The sequence below is a fragment of the Dreissena polymorpha genome, chromosome 2, assembly GCF_020536995.1.
Source record: "Dreissena polymorpha isolate Duluth1 chromosome 2, UMN_Dpol_1.0, whole genome shotgun sequence".
NCBI classification, from domain to species: domain Eukaryota; kingdom Metazoa; phylum Mollusca; class Bivalvia; order Myida; family Dreissenidae; genus Dreissena; species Dreissena polymorpha.
The window spans coordinates 57,316,892-57,339,888 of record NC_068356.1 but is presented as its reverse complement, the minus strand read 5'-3'; the positions used below and the strand labels follow the sequence as shown (position 1 = coordinate 57,339,888).

The window sequence follows — 22,997 nt, the reverse complement described above, 5'->3', positions numbered from 1 at the left end:
GTCTTTAGAGTTGCCAATTCTTTCGTTACAAATTGTTAACTTATATTGCCTAAAATAGTATATATATATATATACCTGTATGTCATTGACCATGGTTTACTACATTGTGTATTATATGTTTGTGTACTCATGGGCTTAAAGCCTAATGTATTCTGAAATAAAACCATATATTTACCGACCACTGACTGAAAAGTTTGTTGAGCTTAGAAAGAATAAAATATATACACACATACCGACCGGTCTTGACAATGTGAGTACTATTGAGGTGAAAGAGCTTAAACAAATTTCTCTAAAACTTAAAAAGTGCATGGTTTTACTAAAATACGTATACAATAGTGTATTAGTTAACATTAACTCTGAGAATAAATCATACGTTAATGAGAACATCTTTAGTTTTGTTATCCAATAACAAACCTTCAGCAAAAACACAAATTCAATCATTTATTAAATTCAAACAATTATTTGTTTCTGTTTTAAGTCGATGAAAACATCTCTTAATTAGAATATATAAAGAACTCATTGAGCATTATCAGTAGATAAATTCTTTTTATCATCAAAGGGTCTTTGATGTAAGGAGAGTGACCTATTTAATATGCAAAACAAGAAACAATTATGCAAAAACGTGAAAATCGCGGCTCTCAGACTTTAAGCTCACTCGAGTACGTGAAGTAAACATCCTTTGTTTTATGACATACATACAAACATACACAAACTTGGCGAGCAGCAACCGTCTCTGTCAGAGCCTGTCCGAGATAAAACTGTGTCGCTGTCGAAGATAAGATTTGAGATGGACCGTCAACTTATCGACGAATGATCGGATTATCCAGGTCATCTGTATAGCTTGACAACTCCTTCATTATAGTGTGCATGTGCGATTGTTTATTGAAACGATTGTTTGGCGTTTTGACTGGGTAATAAACATGCCGTGTTTGTTTTATATATAAACGTGTATCTATGTAGAACAACGATGATGTTTTATGAACTGTCATATTTTTATAAGTCAGTTAAGTGTGCAACAAAACAGAATTCTTAGCATTTGTGGTGTTGTTGGAAAATAAGTTCAATATTGTGTATAATCTGTTAAGAATTCTGAAAATAGAGCACCATTTACATAGAACAAGAAAACAGAAATTAACCTAAACGGGGGTTAAAACATGTGCGTAAAGTATCGTAAAGTATCGTCCCAAATTAGACTGCGCAATTCGCACAGGATAATCAGGGACGACACTTTCCGCTTTTATGACATTTTTCGTGTAAATGAAGTTTCGTTAGCAAAAATCTCATTTAGGCGGAAAGTGTCGTCCCTGATTAGCCTGTGCGGTCTGCACAGACCAATCTGGGACGTCACTTTACGCACAAGCATTATGCCCAGTTTTCTCAGAACACGACTCATATGTATTTTATTGATACAATGGCAGAGCAAGAAGAAATCGGTCAGGTGTATAGATACATTACTAATCGAAAATGACCAGTTTTCGAAATTATATTTAAAGCGGCACATAAATTGCTTGTGGCACACGCATATGTTGTAAGTGGAATTTAAATTTCAGTATTTACAATTCTATCGTGTATACAAATCAACCAAAGAAAAGCCATCTCCGTAGGTATTTTATTTGTTGTTATTTCTAATCATTTTTTTTATAATTAATTACAAATCGTGAAAGTGTATTCCCATGTATGTTCGCCGCTTTTAATACGTGCAGATAATCTGATAATATTTCATCTGACACCTATTAGCATAAATTAAAATTACAGTCTTATATTTTAAAACTGACTATAGCATTGAGGAGAAAATAAGTCTACCATTTATATGTCGACGTAAAAAAAACAACTAAAATTATAATCTTAACTCAAACAGAAAACTAGCAACACATATCTTCATGGCTTTGACGCATCATTTGTATAGTACCTTGCAAATAATAATTGTTAAAAATTGCAATTGAACAATGTATGTGATTCTGTTGCTGATTGTTCTTTACAGCCATTCAAAAACGAACACATTCGCTATCAATTGCGAAAGTTTTTGTCGATATGCCTCTTTAAGTAAAAAAAAATCCAATAGACATTTCCTCACCGCACACACTCTTTAAGCGGATCGTTTTATGGTTGTTTTGTAAACATTCTGAGTGACTCTTTAATACCAAAACAGCGTTGATATATAGCGCAAAACGCGAACCCGAAATTCGAATGATATATTTTTATCGTTTTGGGGGATTTAATCATCTAGTGTTAAAAAACGATTAGAACATGTGTTCGCTGCGATTGCATACGTACGATTTAATTCAAGATTAATCTAGCTGCATACGAAAGGTGTATTTGGGGCGTTAATCTTATATAATACGGATCGGTTTAACCACAACGTATTGTTTTCGTGGATTTATAAGTGAAACGAAAGAGAAGGGTAAAATTAATTGCTATGTTTTTATATTTTTGATAATCAGTAAGTAATATTTTACAATAAATTCATTTAATTATTACTATTTAAATTACTTTATCATCATCATCATCATCATCATCATCATCATCATCATCATCATCATCATCATCATCATCATCATCATCATCATCATCATCATCATCATCATCATCATCATCATCATCATCAACAACATCATCATCATCATCATCATCATCATCATATATTAACTATATGTTAAAAGTAAGAATTACGACTCGCAAAATCTGTAGAATATGAATAAGGTTCTCTGAGCAACTTTTAAAAAGTCTCGAAAACTGTCAGCAGTTTGAGTCAACTATAAATTGTGATAGTGAAACTGAGTACAAACTTTTCAATAATATATCAATGATATTTTTTGCAAAACAAAAAAACACGGAACAGTGTGCATAATTATTCAAGTGTCGTAATCAAGTTGTATCCGTAGTATTTGTGCTGCGCTCTGGAAAAACCGGGCTAAATGCATAATGCGCTAAGTGTCTCCCAGTCTGTGCGGGCTAACCAGGGACGACACATGCCGCCTAGACTGGAGTTTCGTACCAAAAGACTTCCTTGAAACAGAAACTTCCATAAAGCGAAAAGTGTCGTCTCTGATAAGCCTGTGCGGACTGCAGACGACAATTTACGCACGTGCATTAAGCCTGAATTCCCCAGCGCGCGACTCGTGTTCATGTGATTATTAATATTCGTGAACACGAATTTATGTGACACTATAAAGGTTATGTAATGTGTTTCTTTCCTAAAGGCTATATATATTTAATACTTGTCTTGTCTAAATGAACAGCATATTTTCTCGATGTTTAAAAATGATGCCTTTTTTAAACATCATTCGATTATCACATAGATACATCACCTTCACCAGCAGCAGCATCAATATCATCTAAATCATCATTACTATCACCTTCATCATCTACATGATCTTCATTCTCACCAGCATCTTATGTGAAATGAAGGATATCATCAAAGCAATCAGAAAGATGATCCAGGTTGTTACTGTAATCATCTACATAATCTCTTTAATTATAAGTCTCCTCTTCAATTTCTAATTTTGCTGATACACGTTGACAACTAGGTGTACATCTTTAAGGTGAACCTATTGCGTGTATTTTCAATGACAAACATCGAAAAGCTTTTAAACACTCTTATAAATTATTTTTTAAAAGAAATAAATAAAAAACAGAAAACCCCAATCTGTATTTGCATTTGTAAATTACAGGTGTTTTGGACGGGTTTATTACTTACTTACATCATGAGGAAGGTGTCTCGACGAGTTTAGTGTGTACCTAGTATAATAGTGAAGAGTAAACAAGGCCTCTTAAAATTGAAAGTGGATGTGATTTATTTGACGGAGTAGATAAATATCGGTCTTTGATCCGTGTGCATCCGGATTATTTGTAAGCTCAGGAGAAAGTTAATAAATCACAACGAAGTTGTCAAATTCCACAAGGACATTTAATATAAATGTTTTCAGTACTATAGATATTCTGAGTGAATGTGATCTTCAAGTTCGATTGTTTTCGTGTTGGTTCATTTGCCCACTTAGATGAAAGTGATATTGCTTTTACATGCTGTTCGATAGATTGAACACTGACGGATTACTAAACATTTAACCATTATAGTAAACAAGTTTTTTAATTGACAGTGGTGTTGAAAGAAAATAGTTTACGCTTGAACATACGTTAAAATGCCTTCTCACGCAACAACGGATCCTCATGAACACGCGAAACCGATCCGTCAACCCACCGGAAGTCCACCAAAGGGCAGGTCCGCTCAAAAAGCCAAGCCTTCTATTTCAAATCCCGGATCTTCCAGCAAAAGTAAGGAAAATCGGCGAGGGTCGAAAAGCCAGGAGACAAAACCCGGTGGACAGAATTACACTGTCGAGCAGATTAAAGAACTGAAAGAAACAAATGACGACGAAATTGTGTCCCCAAATGGAGTGGATGGAAAACAGAAGGAATCCAATGAAGAAATAACGAAGGGCGACTCATCCGAAAAAGTTACGGACGATAACGAGGAAAGCGCAGCCAACGACGTTGTTTCCGTCGCAAACAGGCGCACAAGATTCACAAGACCGGAAACCGAGGTCAAGTTCTCTAAACCGGAAACGCCACCACCGAGTCCCAAACCAGAAGTCTTTACGTTGGAGAAATTCAATGACGTCGTCGACAATTTCAGTGACGTTTTCTCGTCCCATAAGTACACGAATATCACGGACGAGTATCCGGTCGAGGATCTTGTGACGTTGGTGAATGACGTCACTGGAAAGATTGAAGAATACAAGCAGCAGACGATTACGTCACAGCGCCACCTGGAGGATCTACGAGGGCGCATGCATGAAGTCAAGAGGCGGATTCAGGAAAACGTGCAGAAGAAATCCAACGCAATTCGAATGGGTAAGTTTAGTCCGAATACTAAATATTCCAACTTTTCATTTTGAGTTTTTTAAGTATGTCTTTATAAATTAGAGTATCATATTCACATATTAAGAAAACTTTCAAACAATTGACAATGATGCTAGCTTTCAAGTTCCTCTTTAAGAAAAACATAAATTAATGACTGAACAAAATAACAGTCCATACATATTTGTAATTTTAACTTATGCAATTATGTAAAATCGATATTCGTTTCTCTTTTTTTAGCAAAATAATAAAATAAACAGAATTACACTCTGAACGTTTCAAAGAATTTTGACAAGAATAGATGATCGATCTCTTGACACGTAGAAACATTTCGACAATTTAAAATTTTGTAATGCTTATCATTAGACCAAAAGGGCTTTTAAATGTAAGCGTGTAAATTGCTTTGATCTACATTATATAATTGATGAACATAATAATTATAAAAGGTTTAGGAAAAGCGTAACTCGGGCATTATATTATCCTCTTGCAATGATCATTCATTTATAATCCGCATTTTTGTTGAATTATATTTATATATGGTTTATTCAAGATACATTAGAAATTACAGTCCATGAGTACACATGTATGTTGAATATATTTATACAAACAAAATGCATGCAAGTGTTCATCAATAAATACTAGTCCATGGCATTATTGATCATATTCAAAATATATTATGTTCTATACAAACATTATTAAAAAATACATATATTTCAACATAATGCTAACGTAAAAAGCGCTATTGACAGCGAGAAGTCAACTTTTCTGACATGTATATTACTTAAAATAATATGTATAGACATTTCTTTGAATAAATGCTTTATGAACATAAATTGCTTAATTTCTGAAAATTGTTTGGTTATCAGATTGCATTGACTCTATACATTTTGGAATATTTGGTCTTTTCCAGTTATATTGCTTTATGATTTTTTTTCTAATATCATTGTATAAGGAACATTCAAACAGAAAATGAAATTCATCCTCCAAGACATTGCAATGTTGACATTTTCTTTCCTTGCATGGTACAGATTCTGGTTTATGCCATCTGCCTGACTCTATTTCAAATCTATGTGAGGATACTTATACCTGGAGGTTTTGGTAATTATTATTTATCATATTCGTTTATAATGAACATTAAACGATTGTTAAATGGACACATATGTTAAGACAACTATTTTTTTTAAACTGTGGGTACGTAGAATACAATTGAATTTGAATCACGTGTTTGATTAAGGCGACTTGTTACTACATGTATGCATAACACATGTAATGGTCGTTTGTCTCCAGATTATTCAATTGTTAAATCAATATTTTGCGACATCCTATTGTTTGTTTAAATAACATAAATCAGTACTCGTGCACTTCAGAATAACGCGTGTATGCTGCGGACAAGGAAAGATTTATACGCTTTTGCATTTCATCTATAAGTGTGTTCGTTACAAATACAATTGGGCCGTGCTCTGTGAAAAGAGATTTTATGCATATGCGTAAAGTGTCGTCCCAGATTAGCCTGTGCAATCCGCACAGGCTAATCAGGGACGACATTTTCCGCTTGAACTGGATTTTTGCTAAGAAGAGACTTTTTGTTAACTAAAAATACCATAAAAGCGAAAAGTGTAGTCTCTGATTAGCCTATGCGGACTGCACAAGCTAATCTGGGACGACACTTTACGCACATGGATTAAACCTCCTTTTCAAAGAGCACGGCCCAATAAATTTGATTGCGAATACTGACGATGCTTATCCAGACCATTTCGAGTATCTTTTCTGGGTAGAACAATCTTTTGATTTATTTCGAGAAAATTAAAACGCTATCCGGTTATGTAATCAACTTGCGACCTTAGGTGGGAGCAAGGCGGACACGTAACAGAAATGCCCATTGCTTAATTGGTCCGCATATTTCTTTGATGATTTGAATCTACATGTATATATTGATCTTCTCATACGCATGACAAATGCGATTTTTATTCGAGAAATATGCTTATTTTTGAAGAGGTGGTGTCCTTAATAATGGTTCGAACAGGTTGTATGGCATTTTCCTAGCCTAAAAGATAGGCTTATACAGCTACGATGCGCGTTCTTGGAAACCAGGTCTTAATACATGTACGTTAAGAACGTCCCACATCCGCAAATTCTAATCTGTAACCTACGGAATCCGGATAGGGCCAAGTTGAGCGTCGCTTGTCGATCTTCGAGGTAGACACACGACATTCTCGCTACATTCTCTCGACGCTCAATACGACGCGCGACAATCATGCGACAATCAATATTTGAGTGTCGCATATCGCGCTGGGTTTTAGGGAAAAAAAATGACAGAAAATCTTGACTGTCGACTGATTTGTCGCGCGTCGTATTGAGCGTCGAGAGAATGTCGCGAGAATGTCGTGTGTCGACCTCGAAGGTCGACACGCGACACTCAACTTGGCCCTATCCGGATTCCGTATTATCTCTCTGCAATAGGTTACAATATACTAAATACTCGTTTCGTGTAGGGCTGTACTCTTTTAAAAAAATTGACTCGAAGGCACGTTTTACACATCAAACTATTGTTCGGGTTTTATCTTTCTGAGATAATGGTAGGGCATAAATAGATGTTCCCTGAAATATGATAAACTTGGAGACTATAGTAAAGCCTTGCACTGAAAACGGTTACATTCCATTAAGAAACGGCCGAAAAAAAAATTGCAAAAACAGTCGATTTTGATTCGTGTCAAGTTCATTCTTGGATTGAACATGACCTATCTTTTTTATTGCATAAATCGATTCCGCTTAGAATGGCCTTTAAGAAAAGGTATGGTTATGGGGGTCTCTATGTGCAAAATGTTGCATTTGTTTTCGCTCAAAAATGCCGCTTTTACATTGAATTATATATAGGGAAACTATTTAGTATATAATGACCAATAAATCAAATACTAAAGTTTACATCATGCATTCGAATCAAGATTACAGTTACGTATGTTGTAAATTCGCACCAAGCGCTTTAGAACAATATGAACTGCAGTTCTTACAAACGAAATATTTTCAGTTATATCAATGTCATTTACTTTCAAACGACGCCCTTGTAAATTGCAACGGAAATGTATTCGAGTTTTGCATGGCTTTACAAACAGCCTTAATGTCTGTTGGTAATTGAAATAAATAGTGAACGCAAACTGAATTCTTGTACAATCGGACGTTCCGTGCCCGGCAACCGCGAGAGCCGTGTTTGTATACTTTCTATTAAATGGATGGTTTCCTATCAAGTGTTTTCGTTCGCCGTTAATGGTTAGCGATGAGAAAAACATTTAAGCACACATTAAATGTTGAACTGTTCGAAACAAGCACTCACTAAGTTAATGGAAACGCCATAAGTTGATATGTTCATTCGTATCGCTATATTTGTTTAACTCATGTGTTTGCTAAATAAGTAATTCATGGTCTCATTTATTTTCTTCGACAATCTTTATCTGCAGTCCTTTTCTATATTCCCTAAGTTTTCGCCTTTTATTTTCCGACATATGTATCGCGCGTTGCTGTCTTATTTTCTTCATGTTCTCCAAAATCTGTATCACACCCTCTTTTCCCTAGTGTTGCTCAATATTTGAAACCTCTGCCCCAAAAAGAATCTGTATCGCGCGCTCCTTTGCTATTTTAATCCCCTTTAATAAAGGAACAAACATTATATCATCAAAAACTATTACTTTAGAATACATCAAATCATGTATACTTTCGAAAACAACATTTGAAACTTACTAAGTGCTTACAGAACGTCCGACGAAATAGTTATGTTGTGATCAAGACTAATTTATTCGTTCCCAAGACTAACTTAGTTGACCTCACAACTTCCTATAATAGTAATTCGTTTCAACGAGTGAGTAGTGTCTTTACTACGATATACTTCATAGTTTTCATGACTAAGTTCGTCATTTCCACCATTTACTATGTCGACTCCATGACACACTTACAAACCCAAGTCTATTACAGAACTTCAGAGGGCTTTCATACGAGTACGTTAGTCATCCATAACATCTGCTAAAAAACTAACGACAATTATTTTGTAAACAATTAGTTGATTGATGTATGCGTTCAAAAACGGATAGTTAACACTATGTTCATGACGATTTATCCTGTTATTACATGTGTAGAATCTTTAAGGTACATCGCAAGGCCGTAATTGTGTTGCGTTTTTAAATGCATGTCGTTGTGCTCTTTTTAATATTTACGGACTGGTGACTTTAAATCGGTTGAACAATGTTTTGCTTGACAGTCTAATAGCCCAACATAAACACTTGCACGTGCGCATGTGATGAGTAGGAAGGTAAGCATGTGGCACTTGTACGAGCGCACGTAATAATACGAAAAAAGTGTATACACTATTCGTGTAAACGGTCATCGGAAATATGGGGGCAGTGGTCTAATGATAGGACGCTAGCTTATGGATCGAGAGGTCCCGGGTTCGAATCCCTTCATGACCAATGGAATTTCCTTGAGCAAGAAATTTATCCCACATCTGCTCCTCTCCACCCAGGTGTATAAATGTGTACATGTGAGGGAAATAAGCCAATGTGCCGTGGCTGCATACTGCGCCAAGATGTTAACGGACGACTTATGACCCAGTGATCAGGGACAACATGTAAAGCGCCGTTGAACGCACATCTCGAGTATGAAAATGGCGCTATATAAATGTGGTATAATATAATAATGTGGTATAATAATAATAATTGAATTTACAGTCTATTGTTTTCACGGTTTTATCGTGAATATACTTGAGAGTAATAATATGTGTGTGTGTGTTTCGAAATTAACACACTGTATTATGTGAGGAACCGGAGTGTGTCGGACCACTCCTACCTATTTTAAGAATTAGACTCACGAAAAGTTATTTTAAGTACCGCTTATATACGCAGTTGTTTACAGATGTCAATAACCGTTGAGGCTTTGAGGCAGGCAGTCCTCTGTTTTTTAATCTGAAACGTTTTAAATCACTTAAGTTCGGCTTTGTCTGAAACCAATCAACCCCAGGTATATCAATAACCTATAGGTCAGCTATGTTGTGGCCTCCGGTAATTGATTTCTGTGCCCACAATTAACGGTAGGCGTCGCGTTTCACCCACTTTCAAAGTCGACATGTACAAAACAGAGAAATTGAATTCTAGATGTTTATCTTTTATTATTGCATATGACAATGTTGGATAGTCGATTCAAAGAACTTACTGTTTGCTAGGCTATACTTGGTTACAACAACACCGTTGTTATTATTAAATAATAATTGTCACCAAATTGTTAAATATTTGAACATGTACTTAAAATGCTAAAGAAATATGTAATTTAATGAGAAAGCGAGATTCACAATCACAAATACGCAGTTAACTTGTTTACAGACTTTATCCGTTGTATTTGTAAATCTCATATCAAATATTAGTATTACATTCCCACGCGAGTTGACACGATTTACATACTGTGTTGTAGATGAATGACAACAAAAGTAAAAGTGTGTGTTTAGCCCGTCTCTACCATTTGCCGATTAATTAAACAGTAACAAATGATGTATATATTAATTACGTGAATGCTTCATAAAAAATCAGCATTCTTTCTGTTCATATCTATTCAATACCAAACATATGTATTCAAACACCGCTTGATGAATGCACATGGATATATAAAATGTTTTCTGGTGCTGCTGCTGCTGATGATGATGATGATTGTGATGATGATGATGATGATGATGGTTACAATGGTCAAACACAAACGTATTCAAATCGATCGATGTACTTTAAAACCTCTGATCGTATATAAGGTATGTAATATTTCAATCAGACTTTGCATTATTTAGCAATGCAAATTGCCGAATTTTAAAGTAAAAGCGTACTTTTTATGACGGGCGTATTTACACGCCATTTAATACAATCAAATAATCTTTTGGAAACATTAGTTCTGGTTTCATGTTCAAAGAAGGCGATATCAAACTATCAACGATAAATATAGTTATTGGTAGAAAGCCATGTGGTGATAAATCCTATTAGACCTTTATGGTGATTGGATATAATATATGTCTAAGATTTCACACGACTCATGGACTATGAAATGGCCCCTCTGTGGCAAAACACAACGGTCCAACTCAGAAGTTTAATTAAACACATTCGTGAGCGAAAAATGCTGAAAGGACTACCAATAAATAAATCACAAATTTAAGGCATCAATCCGTTAATAAATCAAATTAAATACATTTGCAATATTTGAAAGAAAAGTATACCAATTATCAGTAAATTATATAGACAGAAAATGAATCACTCACTCGGTCGGTCGATTAATCATAAGCAAATTTGTCCATATGAACCAGTCAGTCGCGGGTTCTCCCTTTGAAAAACACCTTAATATGTAAGTATGTATGTCGGTCAATCGGTCGGTCAGGCAGGAGAGAGGGAGGTTGGGACGTTTTTTAGTAAAAGGAAAAATCAAATTACATTGAATGTTTTTAATGTTTTAATTTGTATTTACTTAATAAGGTTTAGTTTACAATAATTGCATTAGTAAAACAGTATTTGCCTTTAAAGATCAGGTGATGAGGTTTACAATATTCAGTGTATGCTCGACCACACCGTGTTGCCATGAGCTGCGCTGTTTGCGCTTACAGAATGTCTTTATCTGTCTATAAACTATTGATATGTCCGTTGTGGTCGCTTGTGCTTACAGAACACCATAATCCGTTCTCTAACCCATGGTAATGTCGTAAACAGTCCACTCCACCCGAAACCGTATCAAGTAGGAATATGTAATGATAAAAATAGTCCACGTGTTAATATTTCGAGTGCTGTTGAAGTAGTGCTAGATGGTGAACGATCTTAAGACTGGTATCTGGTTTTTAGTTTGGTAAAACTGTCATTATTTGAGCCTCGTGCTGGGAAAACTGGACTTTATGCATTTGCGTAAAATGTCATCCCAGAATAACATGTGCAGTACACACAGGCTGATCAGGGACGACACTTTCCGCATGCATGATATTATCATTTAATGGAAGTATCAAAAATCCAGTTTAGGGGAAAAGAGTCGTCCCTGATTAGTATGTGCGGATCGCACAGGCTAATCGGGGACGACAGTTTATGTACATACATTGAGCCCAGCTTTACAAGAGCATGTCTCAATTTAAACTTACTTCAAAGCGTTTATTTTTCCTGTGGGAAAAATATTACCTAGTCCAGAGATTATTCCATTTAAGCTAAATCGTACTTTCAAACAATACTAGCGAATAAATACAATACAATACAATAAAACCGAACAGAGGTCAATCGTGGCATATATGCTCGGGAGCTAACAAGTTGGTGAAAAGTCATGATTTCCTACACAAAACAATTTGTTATGTGTGTGCTGTTGTATTTTCTCGCCATATAACAACGTATTCAAGTCATATTAAATGCGTTCTGTCAACCTATTCATACTTGTAGAAATCGTCTAAGCGGTGATACCAAAGACTTCTTAATCCAGATCAAACGTGCATAATACCAAACACTCACATCTGAAATGTTATATGTACTATACCAATATCCACAATTAAATTAACGTATACCGAACATAACGTCCTTACAATCACCGAAAGTTACAGAATTACTGTATATCGTTTATCACAGTTTTATGATCATGGTAAAGAAAGTACTCTTTTATATGCCAGATACTGTATTAAGTCATAAATTCTTACATAGCAGCAAGCTAGAAAAAATATTCTGGAAGAAAACATGAGCGAAGAAATAGGTGCAATAAAACACGTTAATAAGTATATATATTACAACTTTCCCATGTCTTCATTCCATTATAAACGTTAACTGCTGCACAATTTCGTTTGAAATAACTTTTTAATATACTTTTTATGTGGACCCAATTAAATTTAATAAATGTGTCTTGTTCTGTGAAAGCTGGACATAATGCATGTGCGTAAAGTGTCGTCCCAGATTAACCTGTGCAGTCCGCACAGGCTAATCAGGGACGACACTTTCCGCTTAAATGGTATTTTCCGTTTAAAGGAAGTCCCTCTTTACCGAAAATCTAGTTTAAGCGGAAAGTGTCGTCCCTGATTAGCCTGTGCGGACTGCACAGGCTAATCTGGGACGACACTTTACGCACATGCATTATGCCCAGTTTTTACAGAACACGACACTAATGTGTGTGTGTATGTGTGTTGCATCCGAGTGAGCCTCGCTCGTGGAAAACTGGGCGTAATGCACATTCGTAAAGTGTAGTTTCAGATATTTTAAATAATAAAAAAACAACAGCGGCAAGTGCTTACCTTGATAAGCATGTGTGAACTTCCCAGGCTAAGGTAAGACTATATTTTACGCACATTTATTAAGCTCCGTTTTTACAGAGCGGGGCTCAGATTGATAAGTCGCCAGTCTTCGTTTTAGAAATATTCGATGTCACGAGTTAATTGAAGACCTGAAGTGTATAACTACTTGAAAATATTGAAATATAAGGGGTTAAAGAATATTGAACAAACGGTCCAAATGTTTGCATTTTCCATCCACTCAACAGACACTAGCTTTTCAGGAAATTTACTTTTAAGGTCGTGTGGTGTTTCGGTATACTTAATTTAATCAATTTTTCAATCAAACTGTGTCATCGTCAAAGAGATTTTAATTGGTTTTTAATGGTCTGTTGAAATATTTTTATTGAACAAAATATTTACGTACCGTTTTCTCGGATTAATACAATTTTTATCTTTTCATAAGTAGATTGCCACAAAAAGAAAACTGCTCACACATGAAATAGCGATGAAACGGCGGATGTCTTCGCTTTTATTCACTCCCCTAGTGAACTCAATATTTATTGAAAAGTCAACTCTTCAAAAGATACGTAACATTTTAATGAAATTCAAGCTTTTGTGTATGGATTTGTAAAGTTTCTATCTTTTTTTGAATGTGTGTGGTTTATATAAAACGCTACTGAATAGGGCGTGTGTCTTTTGATGTTGGATGCTTGCTGATTTCAGTGGATATACCACAGTGCGTACGTAAGTAAATACAACGATAAATAGGATTCGCTTGTTCGTAGTTTATTGACAAATAAACAACGATTTGGAGTTCTGAAAAGCGTGAATTTACCAATTTATGCCTAATGGACTCGTCCATCCTTCTAAATTATATCAATTTATTTCCAAAATAAGGGATGTCTAGTATAATTATTTCTATAATTAGAATATTTCTTACAGAAATTCCTCTAAGCAAACAGCGCAGACCCAGATGAGACACCGCATCATGCGGCGTCTCATCTGGGTCTACGCTGTTTTCCAATGCCTTTTTTCTAGACGCTAGGCATAAATGGGTTAAACAACAATGTCGGCCTTGACACACGGGACGAACATAATGGTTTATTTCTATTCGAAAAACATTATTATTGTTTAGTTGAAATATGAAGTATGTTTTTCAATTCTTCTTTCTAGTTTCAGACCTTTTTGCATTTCTTATTCGGTAATTTAATAATGATTTCTGCCAACAGAAAATCAATGTTACACCGACATTGATTACAATTTTGAATATAGTGAAATATTTATTGTTTTAAGGCATAAAGTAACAATACCAATTTTAAAACGAATGAGAATGCAATCATTAAAAACAAACATGAATAGCCGCGTTCTTTGAAAACGAGGCTTAATGCATATGCGTACAGTGTCGTCCAAAATTAGACTGTGCAGTCCACACAAGCTTATCATGACGACAATTTCCGCTTGAAGGAAGTCTCTTTTTTAAATAAGTACCTTAAAACATGCATGAACAAAATGAAACTCCATAGAATTCTTTTTTCGTTCAAAACAAGAAGAAGACCAAACAAGTTCCGTTTTTATACTTTGCCGTTGCAAGTCACGCGACTCAAATACCGCGGGATTATCCTAACACAAAATGACGTGGATTTCGCCGATGGCCGTTACTGTTGGTGACGAAACAGTTATTTAGAGTTTTGTTTAGAAAGTAGTTTGACACAAGTAAGCTATACAGGTATAAAAATTATCGATCTATCTTATTTTGCTTATAGTTTAGAGTTTATAGTGAATGTCGATCAACTTCTGCTGGTGCTGCTGCTGTTGTTGTTGCTACTGCTGCTGCTAATTAATATAAAAATACTATTTTTTATGTTTTGCTGTTGCTCCTGCTGCTTATATAACAACAGCTGCTACAAATACGACTACTTCCTTCTACAAGCACAACAACAACAACAACAACAACAAATATTGCTTCTTCTTCCACCACTATTACTTATAGTAGTTGTACTACTTTTACCAATTACTACTACTACAACAACCATCATCATCATAACCACCACCACCACCACCACCACCACCACCACCACCACCACCACCACCACCACCACCACCACCACCACCACCACCACCACCACCACCACCACCACCACCACCACCACCACCACCACCACCACCACCACCGCCGCCACCGCCGCCGCCGCCGCCACCGCCACCGCCACCACCACCACCACCACCACCACCATCACTACCACCACAACCACCACCACCACCACCACCACCACCACCACCACCACCATCACCACCACCACCACTACCACCACCACTGCCACTTCAAATCTCAAGCAACAATACTATTAAACGTTTAAACTGAAAGTCAGAAAATGGTCAACACATTTGAGTAACGAGGTTGGTTCTAACAACGTCGTAAGTTTAATAAACGTTTATCTTAATCCAAATGTCATTGAACTCAACACAAATTATTGACTTTGGAAGCAATTCGATTGTTTAAATTTCTTACCATGCATCACAACTATATATCATAGTCACAAAACAAACATTGATTTTGTAAGTTGTACGTTTGACCGATAAGGCCATGTTTATTTCACAAGATGTTCACAACAAGGCGATTCGAAAGTGATTTATATCTGTCAACATTGAAACGCAGTACGTGACGTAAGAGTGCGTTAGCGTCAATAAACAAGTCGATTATAGATAAGAGCCTTGTTGTGGCTATATATTCCCTACTTTTTGCAATAAACAACCTAGACTTAAAAGCTTTCGAAACTTAAACGTTGTGCATATCTATACCATTTGCAATATTTTGTATTGCACATAAATTTTGAACAAACGATTTTTGTTATAGTTTGGGTGTGAGTGAATACGGATATAGTGTTTGAACAAACTTTTTTCCCAATATTATTAATTGGGTTACCCAAAAACTTATTTAATTCGGTTCAGAAAAATTAACTACTTATAATTGGTGCACTGCATTTTAAATTGCTTAACGTTAAATATTGCAACACAAATATTGAAAGGACATTTTTTAATCAATAAGTTGTACTAGACTTCATAGTTTCTCCATAAATGTTGCAATTACCGCTTAACAACATGGTCGTGCATCCGGCACCGAGACATCGAAAAATAAGCATGGGATACCACTATTGTAAGCATCATTTATTGTTGTGAGTGGCTTTCATTTACAGCTTCTTGTTTGATGATATGTTCAATATTTTTTTGCTTTTTGTACATTGTTTTGTTTTCATTGTATGTAAACCTTTATCGGGACTACTTTCCAATTGTTATGTTTTTCTTTCTACATCTGTTTTTCTATCGTTTTTTGCTTCTTCTTCGTTGTTATTTGTAATAGAAAGAATATTTGATAGGTTGTTTATTTACAGTTTTGTGTGGCGATGGTAGTTGCTTTGCCCTGTCACATTGTTTACCTCGTTTTGCTACCAATTGTTTGCATTCCCGTTTTTTTTAATACGGAAAAAATGCAAATAGTGCCGTAGGTTACCGAAGACCCCGAACTATATCCGCACATTCTAATGCTCATATAATTTATTTTTCCGCTTCAGACGACGACTCGCACGTGAGCATAGAGGAGAAGGAGTTACGAGAGAAGCTTGCTCGGTTGAATGCACAGGTGGCCCAGGCGAACGCGGAACTCGCCGAGGCTCTCCGATTATCTGCGGAAACCGAGAGCAGCGCCGTTGAAGCTCAATTGGCGGCCGAACGCGCCAAACAGGAAGCGAGAAATATCCAAGAGGAGATAGAGTTTCGAACAAAGGTGTGTGTTTAAAAATAAGTACTGCGCGCCTGAACAGTTAAGCTCGATTGGATCAAAAGCGTTAAGCTTTTTAACACAAACTCGCCTCCGTTTCTTGGGTAGATCAAATGTGTGCCTTGTGATTTGTTTCGATATCATAATTATATGCTATAAGAACTAAAGATGGGACACACTTTAGTCAATTTCTTCAACACTCTCAAAATCATCATCTCCATTTACATTTGGTACAGTAACACAACTTAACACGTCTTTAACCCATTCATGCCTAGCGTCCTGAAAAAAGGACATTGCAAACAGCGTATACCCAGATGAGACGCCGCATAATGCGGCGTCTCATCTGGGTCTGCGCTGTTTGCTGAAAGAAATTTCTGTAAGAAATATTCTAAATATAGAAATAAATATACTAGACATCCCTAATTTTGGAAATAAATTGATCCAACTAAGAAGGATGGAAGAGTCCACTGGGCATAAATGGGTTAATCTCGTTAATTACCCGTAACGTTCTGTATTGCTTTGTATTTTCTCACATCTTCCAATAAGGAGGAAAGGAGGCACTAGAAATTCAACACTACCTTAACCCTTTGCATGCTGGGAATTTTGTCGTCTGATAAAATGTCGTCTGCAGAATTTCTAAAATTAGCATTTTCTTCTATTTTTTTCAAAGAATACTATCAGAAAAGCAAACAGCTTGGATCCTGATGAGACGCCACGTTCTGTGGCGTCTCATCTGGATCCAAACTGTTTGCAAAGGCCTTTAAAATTCGGTTCCCGCACTGAAAGGGTTAAACACAATAACCTTATACATACATTTATTTTCATACATGTTCTATTTCCTCCAAGGTCGAGGAAAGGAGGAAGGAGACAGATAAGAAGAGGCAGGAGGAAGAGCGCCTCAAGATGGAGCAGCGCCGCCTACAGGAGGAAGAAGAACAACGTCGGAAGGAGGAGGAGTGGAGGCGACGGGAGCACGGCAGCGACAAGCCGCCCGTCTGGGAGGCATGGCCAATGTTCGAGTATGTTTCGTGTCGGATGTCATAGCAGCAATTCTATGATAAAGTCGGATTTTCCAGAATCAGATTTCCCACATGTTGCTGATTATGATTTTTGCTATACTATAATGAAGACCTATTTTTTACTTTGTAATATGTTATCAGTGGATATCCATTTAAAAGATTTGCCAGAACAATTATTAAAGCAGTATAGCGTATTTATTTTTACCAAGTACGAATACAATTCACTTATTTTTAATGCAGATTCTCGTTATCTGTTTGTCTTCTTATTCTTTAAAGTAATCATGATTTTTACTTACATAGGTACATGGTAGAGAACGGAGCTGAGCTCGGGTGTGTTGTCAGAGGTCAGCCGAACAAGTTCAACAAAAATGACGTCACTGTGACGTCACAGGATCAGCTTGAGCATCCGGTCCCGTTCGGCGAGAACGAAGAGCTGGTCAGCTACATTTTACTGCTGCAGGGGCACGATGACAAGGCGATTTTAAAGGTTGTTATCATCTTAGACCATGTTCATTATTGTCAAAGGGCAAATCTTATGTTTGGTCATATTTTTATTAGAAAACATGTCGTCTTGAAGGTAAGATTTTTTTTAAATGTTAAATGCCAACGAGAAATTGTTGTTGCCGTTCTTTCGTTAGATATAACTCGATAATATTTGATGCGCGTCATGTATTCACCCTCAAAAGCAACGATACGCACCTTTAATTTAGCTTAGATCAAATTAATTTATCATTGCAAAATACATATAAATCAACAGCATGCTTACACATTTGCAAATTCAAACACGGTAAAGTTTGTCCTCAACCACACATGTCTGTAAGATGTGGCAAACTTGGACAAATCTAATGCTTTTTCACTTGCTAAGGTTTTACCATACGGTCTGTTTATTGCGGACAATATTAAACGAGACGTAAACGGCCACCGGAAAAACTTTGCGAAACCGAAATTTCGCAAACTTAAGTACCCTTTTTCTTGAAGGTTTGCTTATTTGTGATAAAGTATAAGATACAAGTCTAACTTGTGATTAATAATTGGTTATTTTTGCTTGTTAAATGCGTTTTCTTCACTATGAACTTTATTTGCAAAGTTGGGGTTCCCATGGGATTTTTGTATTTTCCCATGGGATTTTTCATTATCCCATGGGAATTTTGGTTTCTCCCATGGGATTTTTCTCCAGCTTTTTTTATGGGAGAAAAAATCCCATGGGATTTTCAAAAACATAAAACACGTTCGTTTGTGCTTAGTTATCGATTTTAAGCATTGTTAAAGCATTTGTGCTTATTTTCGTTCAATTTACTTTGATAGAAAAAAAATCCCATTTTTTTATGGGAAAAAAAAATCCCATGGGATTTTTTTCTGATTTTTAGAGATTTATTCATGTAACCTTCAGAAACACTACCTTTTAACAAATGATGAGCATTTCTCGCGATTTCAACGCGTTAAATCGTGTTAAAAAAAAAAAAAAAATCCCATGGGATTTTTTCCCATGGGATTTTATTGTCCCATGGGATTTTTTTTCCCATGGGATTTTTGTTCCAATGGGATTTTTTTAAAGGTATAAGTTTCTAAAAGCTATATAATAATAATAATAATAATAATAATAATAATCATAATAATAATAATAATAATAATAATAATAATCGTGCTCAATATGATGAATTTGTACTTTTAATTGACTAACATTTTTATTCGAGCCGATCGTCGAGTCCGAATGGTGAGTATAAGAGCAATTTACCAGTACAAATAAATCTCACTTGTGTAGAGAACGCTACCGTACTATAAAATAATCTTGATAATAAGTCATATCATTTCTCGACAGAAAATGAAAACAGTATCCATATTGATGTCAGCAATGTCCCCTGCTATGATAAATATTGAAAAAATGAAAAACCTTGACAATAATTCCGTGTCGAATACGCATTAGATTATAGCAATCAAATTCATATAAGCATTGATAAGATAATATGCGAAAATGGGTCTTATGTCAAATACGGCCAGCGTAGCTCCATTCCATAATGTCCGGTATTAAGTCACGTCAAGTTTCGTGGTCGAATTATAGCATAATAATCATTTTCACATTACGCGAATCATATGAGTTTCCCTACATATATTGTGTTAAAATTTATGTTACACTAATGTGCGATGAGGAAAAGGGGATTTCGGTAATTCTACATTCGCCCGCCTAGTACCGAAATCCCCATATTTACGCCTTAAAGGGTCAATAGGTCATCGGTATGAATGGTTTTTTCGACTTCACATGAATGTTAAGGTGCAAAAAAATGATATTAATTTTAATTATTAAGCACTCTTGACAGCATTAAGTTGCCTCTCAGTGGGGATTTCGGTAATTCTACACTAGAACTTAAACGCGCGCCGGTACCGAAATCCTGCTGTACAAACCTTCAAGTGTCAACAAAATTATTATAATGTTTTTTTTCATTAGCAACCAGTGACATGTATTATCTCCCATTCGGTTACTTCTTTTGGAAAATAATTAGCGGGGATTTCGGTACTGCTACATTCGTACGCCCAGAGCCGAAATCACCCATGTTTACGCCAATCCCCATATTACGCCTTAAAGGGTCTATATGTCATTATGTTTGGGTTTTGGCTTTGCATTAATGTTGATTTGTACACAATCATATTAGTGTTAATCATTTAAACACTCTTATCAGAATAGTTTTTCCATTATTAAATAGTTTATTAATGTGAAAAATGTGTAAACGAATGTAAAAAAGGTAAAATGTACATTTAAAAACATTGGTTACACAAAAGTATATGTAAATATAACATGACATAGTAATAATAAGTCTTCAGAAAGTATTTTCCAAACAAATCTGATGAAACAAATGCTATCGTACTACCTTATTTACAATATGCTATACACTTTTGCAATTTAGTTATCAATGTTTAATCAAAGCATAAATCAGCATATGTTGCCTCTTAGCGGGGATTTCGGTAATTCTTAACAAGCACATAAACCCGCGCCGGTACCGAAATCCCCGCTGTACAAACCTTCAAGTGTAAAACAAATACTGATTTAGGTTTAAATAAAGGGAACAATAGTATTTTTGGCCACCAAAAAGCACTTCCGCGTCAACAAAAAGATTGAAATTATGTCAGAAACCCAGCTTTTCATTGTATATATTGCAATACACCATCGGCCGCCGAGAGCGGAATACTGAATACAAAAATAAACACTGCCTTTTTACAAATATGTCAAGCACGTACACTTAACAAAAAAATCGATATATCTTTATGTAATGTAGAAAAGTAAAGCGCTTTATATATAACAATGTTTTATAATGTCTCTCTGGTTGAGAAAAAAAAACTAAACAAAACCATGTAGAACATATAATATGTTTTCATAATTAAAAAAAATATTTAATGATGCACGTGATGTTTTATAATTGATATAAGTTCACGTGTCATTGAACGAGTTAAGGGAGAAATGCGAATTAAATTACACATAATTAAAAACTGATACTATACTGTCAGCTTGATTTATAAATTGTGTTCCATCGCGCCAATATATTCATTGTTCCATGAAATTGTGTATAAAAGCAAAACGATTGAAATTATGTCAGAAATCCTGCTTTTCACATGAAATGATCTTAAACACTTTATTTATTCCAATCAGGTAAATAACAAATACAATAATAGGGGAAGTCTATACTGTGTATTAGAAACTTGTTGTGGTGATGCCTATCTTATCCGCTCAATACACATCCACCTGGCTACTGTACAGAAAAAATTAGATTTACTTCCAAAATAACTGATTTCATTAATTGCTAACTTGTTGTCTACATTTTAAATTAACAACGATAATGGATCAACATCACCGTTGCACAATTATTAAGTTCACAGTAATCTGTACTTTAAATAGAGGAAGACTAATTAAAGACGGTGCTAATAAAGAACAAAGCGTGAATGTGGATATTAAGAAATTAGATCCTTTTTTGCATGACACTGGCAGTATATCATTTTATCTTATATAAATAAGCCACATTTAAGACATGGATAAAATTAAAATAAGACACATTTGCATCTTTCATTTCTTGAAAAAAAATAAGCACGCAGTCACATATAAATAAGATACATTGAAGACACAGAAAAAAATAAATAAGACACATTTGCATCTTTCACTAAATTTTCTTTAAAAAACATGTGAAACTGAAAAAAAACATTTATTACTGACACATTATTCTAAAAGTCGACTGACAACTTAAGTTCAAAGAGGGATTTACAATTAAATAAGATCCATTTTCGCATGATGCTGGTTGTAGAGCAAGCAATACATTTCTTACTGACACATTATTCTAAAAGTCGACAGGCAACATAAATTCAAAGAGGGAACCACAATTAAATAAGATCAATTTTCGCATGATACTGGTTGCATAGCAAGTAGTCACATATTAATTACAGCTTGCATTAGTTGCAATAATTTTGTTAAGTGCGCGTGCTTCTGAACGTTGCGTTAAGCGAGAGTGTTGTCATTTTGTTAGTTTTATATTTTGGTATTATGTATGATTATTGCTTGTTTTGAATTTGAAATAAACGCTTTCTGGCAAATAAGCATCGTCTTAATTTTAATACAAATAATGAACATTTGACATACAAAATGTCCAATAACATACCGGCAATAACATTATATATATGTTAATTTCTGTGCATGTTTATACCGAAATTATAGCCGACATCGGCAGTTAGGGAAATTTAGTGACACACTTTAACACATCAAACATGCATGATAGTTCTTTTTTCATATGATATTCCCCTGGTTGCTTACCGGTGTATTGGTGCAGTTGATAACCCCGCCGGGACTACAGTAGGGTGCTAATACACACGTGTATCGTGTTCAATACAATCGTCTTAATTTTAATACAAATAATGAACATTTGACATACAAAATGTCCAATAACATATCGGCATTAACATTATATATATGTTAATTTCTTTGCATGTTTATACCGAAATTATAGCCGACATCGGCAGTTAGGGAAATTTTGTGACACACTTTAACAAATCAAACATGCATGATAGTTCTTTTTTCATATGATATTCCCCTGGTTGCTTACCGGTGTATTGGTGCAGTTGATAACCCCGCCGG

General features: G+C 35.4%; 1 protein-coding gene across 2 annotated transcripts in view; it reads left to right on the top strand.

The window, feature by feature from the left end:
* Positions 1-2,089: 2,089 nt before the first annotated feature.
* The window catches only part of LOC127867171 (capping protein inhibiting regulator of actin dynamics-like), a 36,977-nt gene continuing 16,069 nt past the window's right edge, over positions 2,090-22,997 (top strand). The window contains exons 1-5 of one of the 2 annotated variants that reach the window (XM_052408218.1): positions 2,090-2,401; positions 3,672-4,851; positions 16,663-16,874; positions 17,715-17,887; positions 18,188-18,374. In XM_052408218.1, coding sequence (XP_052264178.1) covers positions 4,140-4,851; positions 16,663-16,874; positions 17,715-17,887; positions 18,188-18,374 — 1,284 coding nt within the window. In that variant the 5' untranslated portion in view covers positions 2,090-2,401; positions 3,672-4,139. The other variant, XM_052408219.1, reaches the window with a different exon arrangement.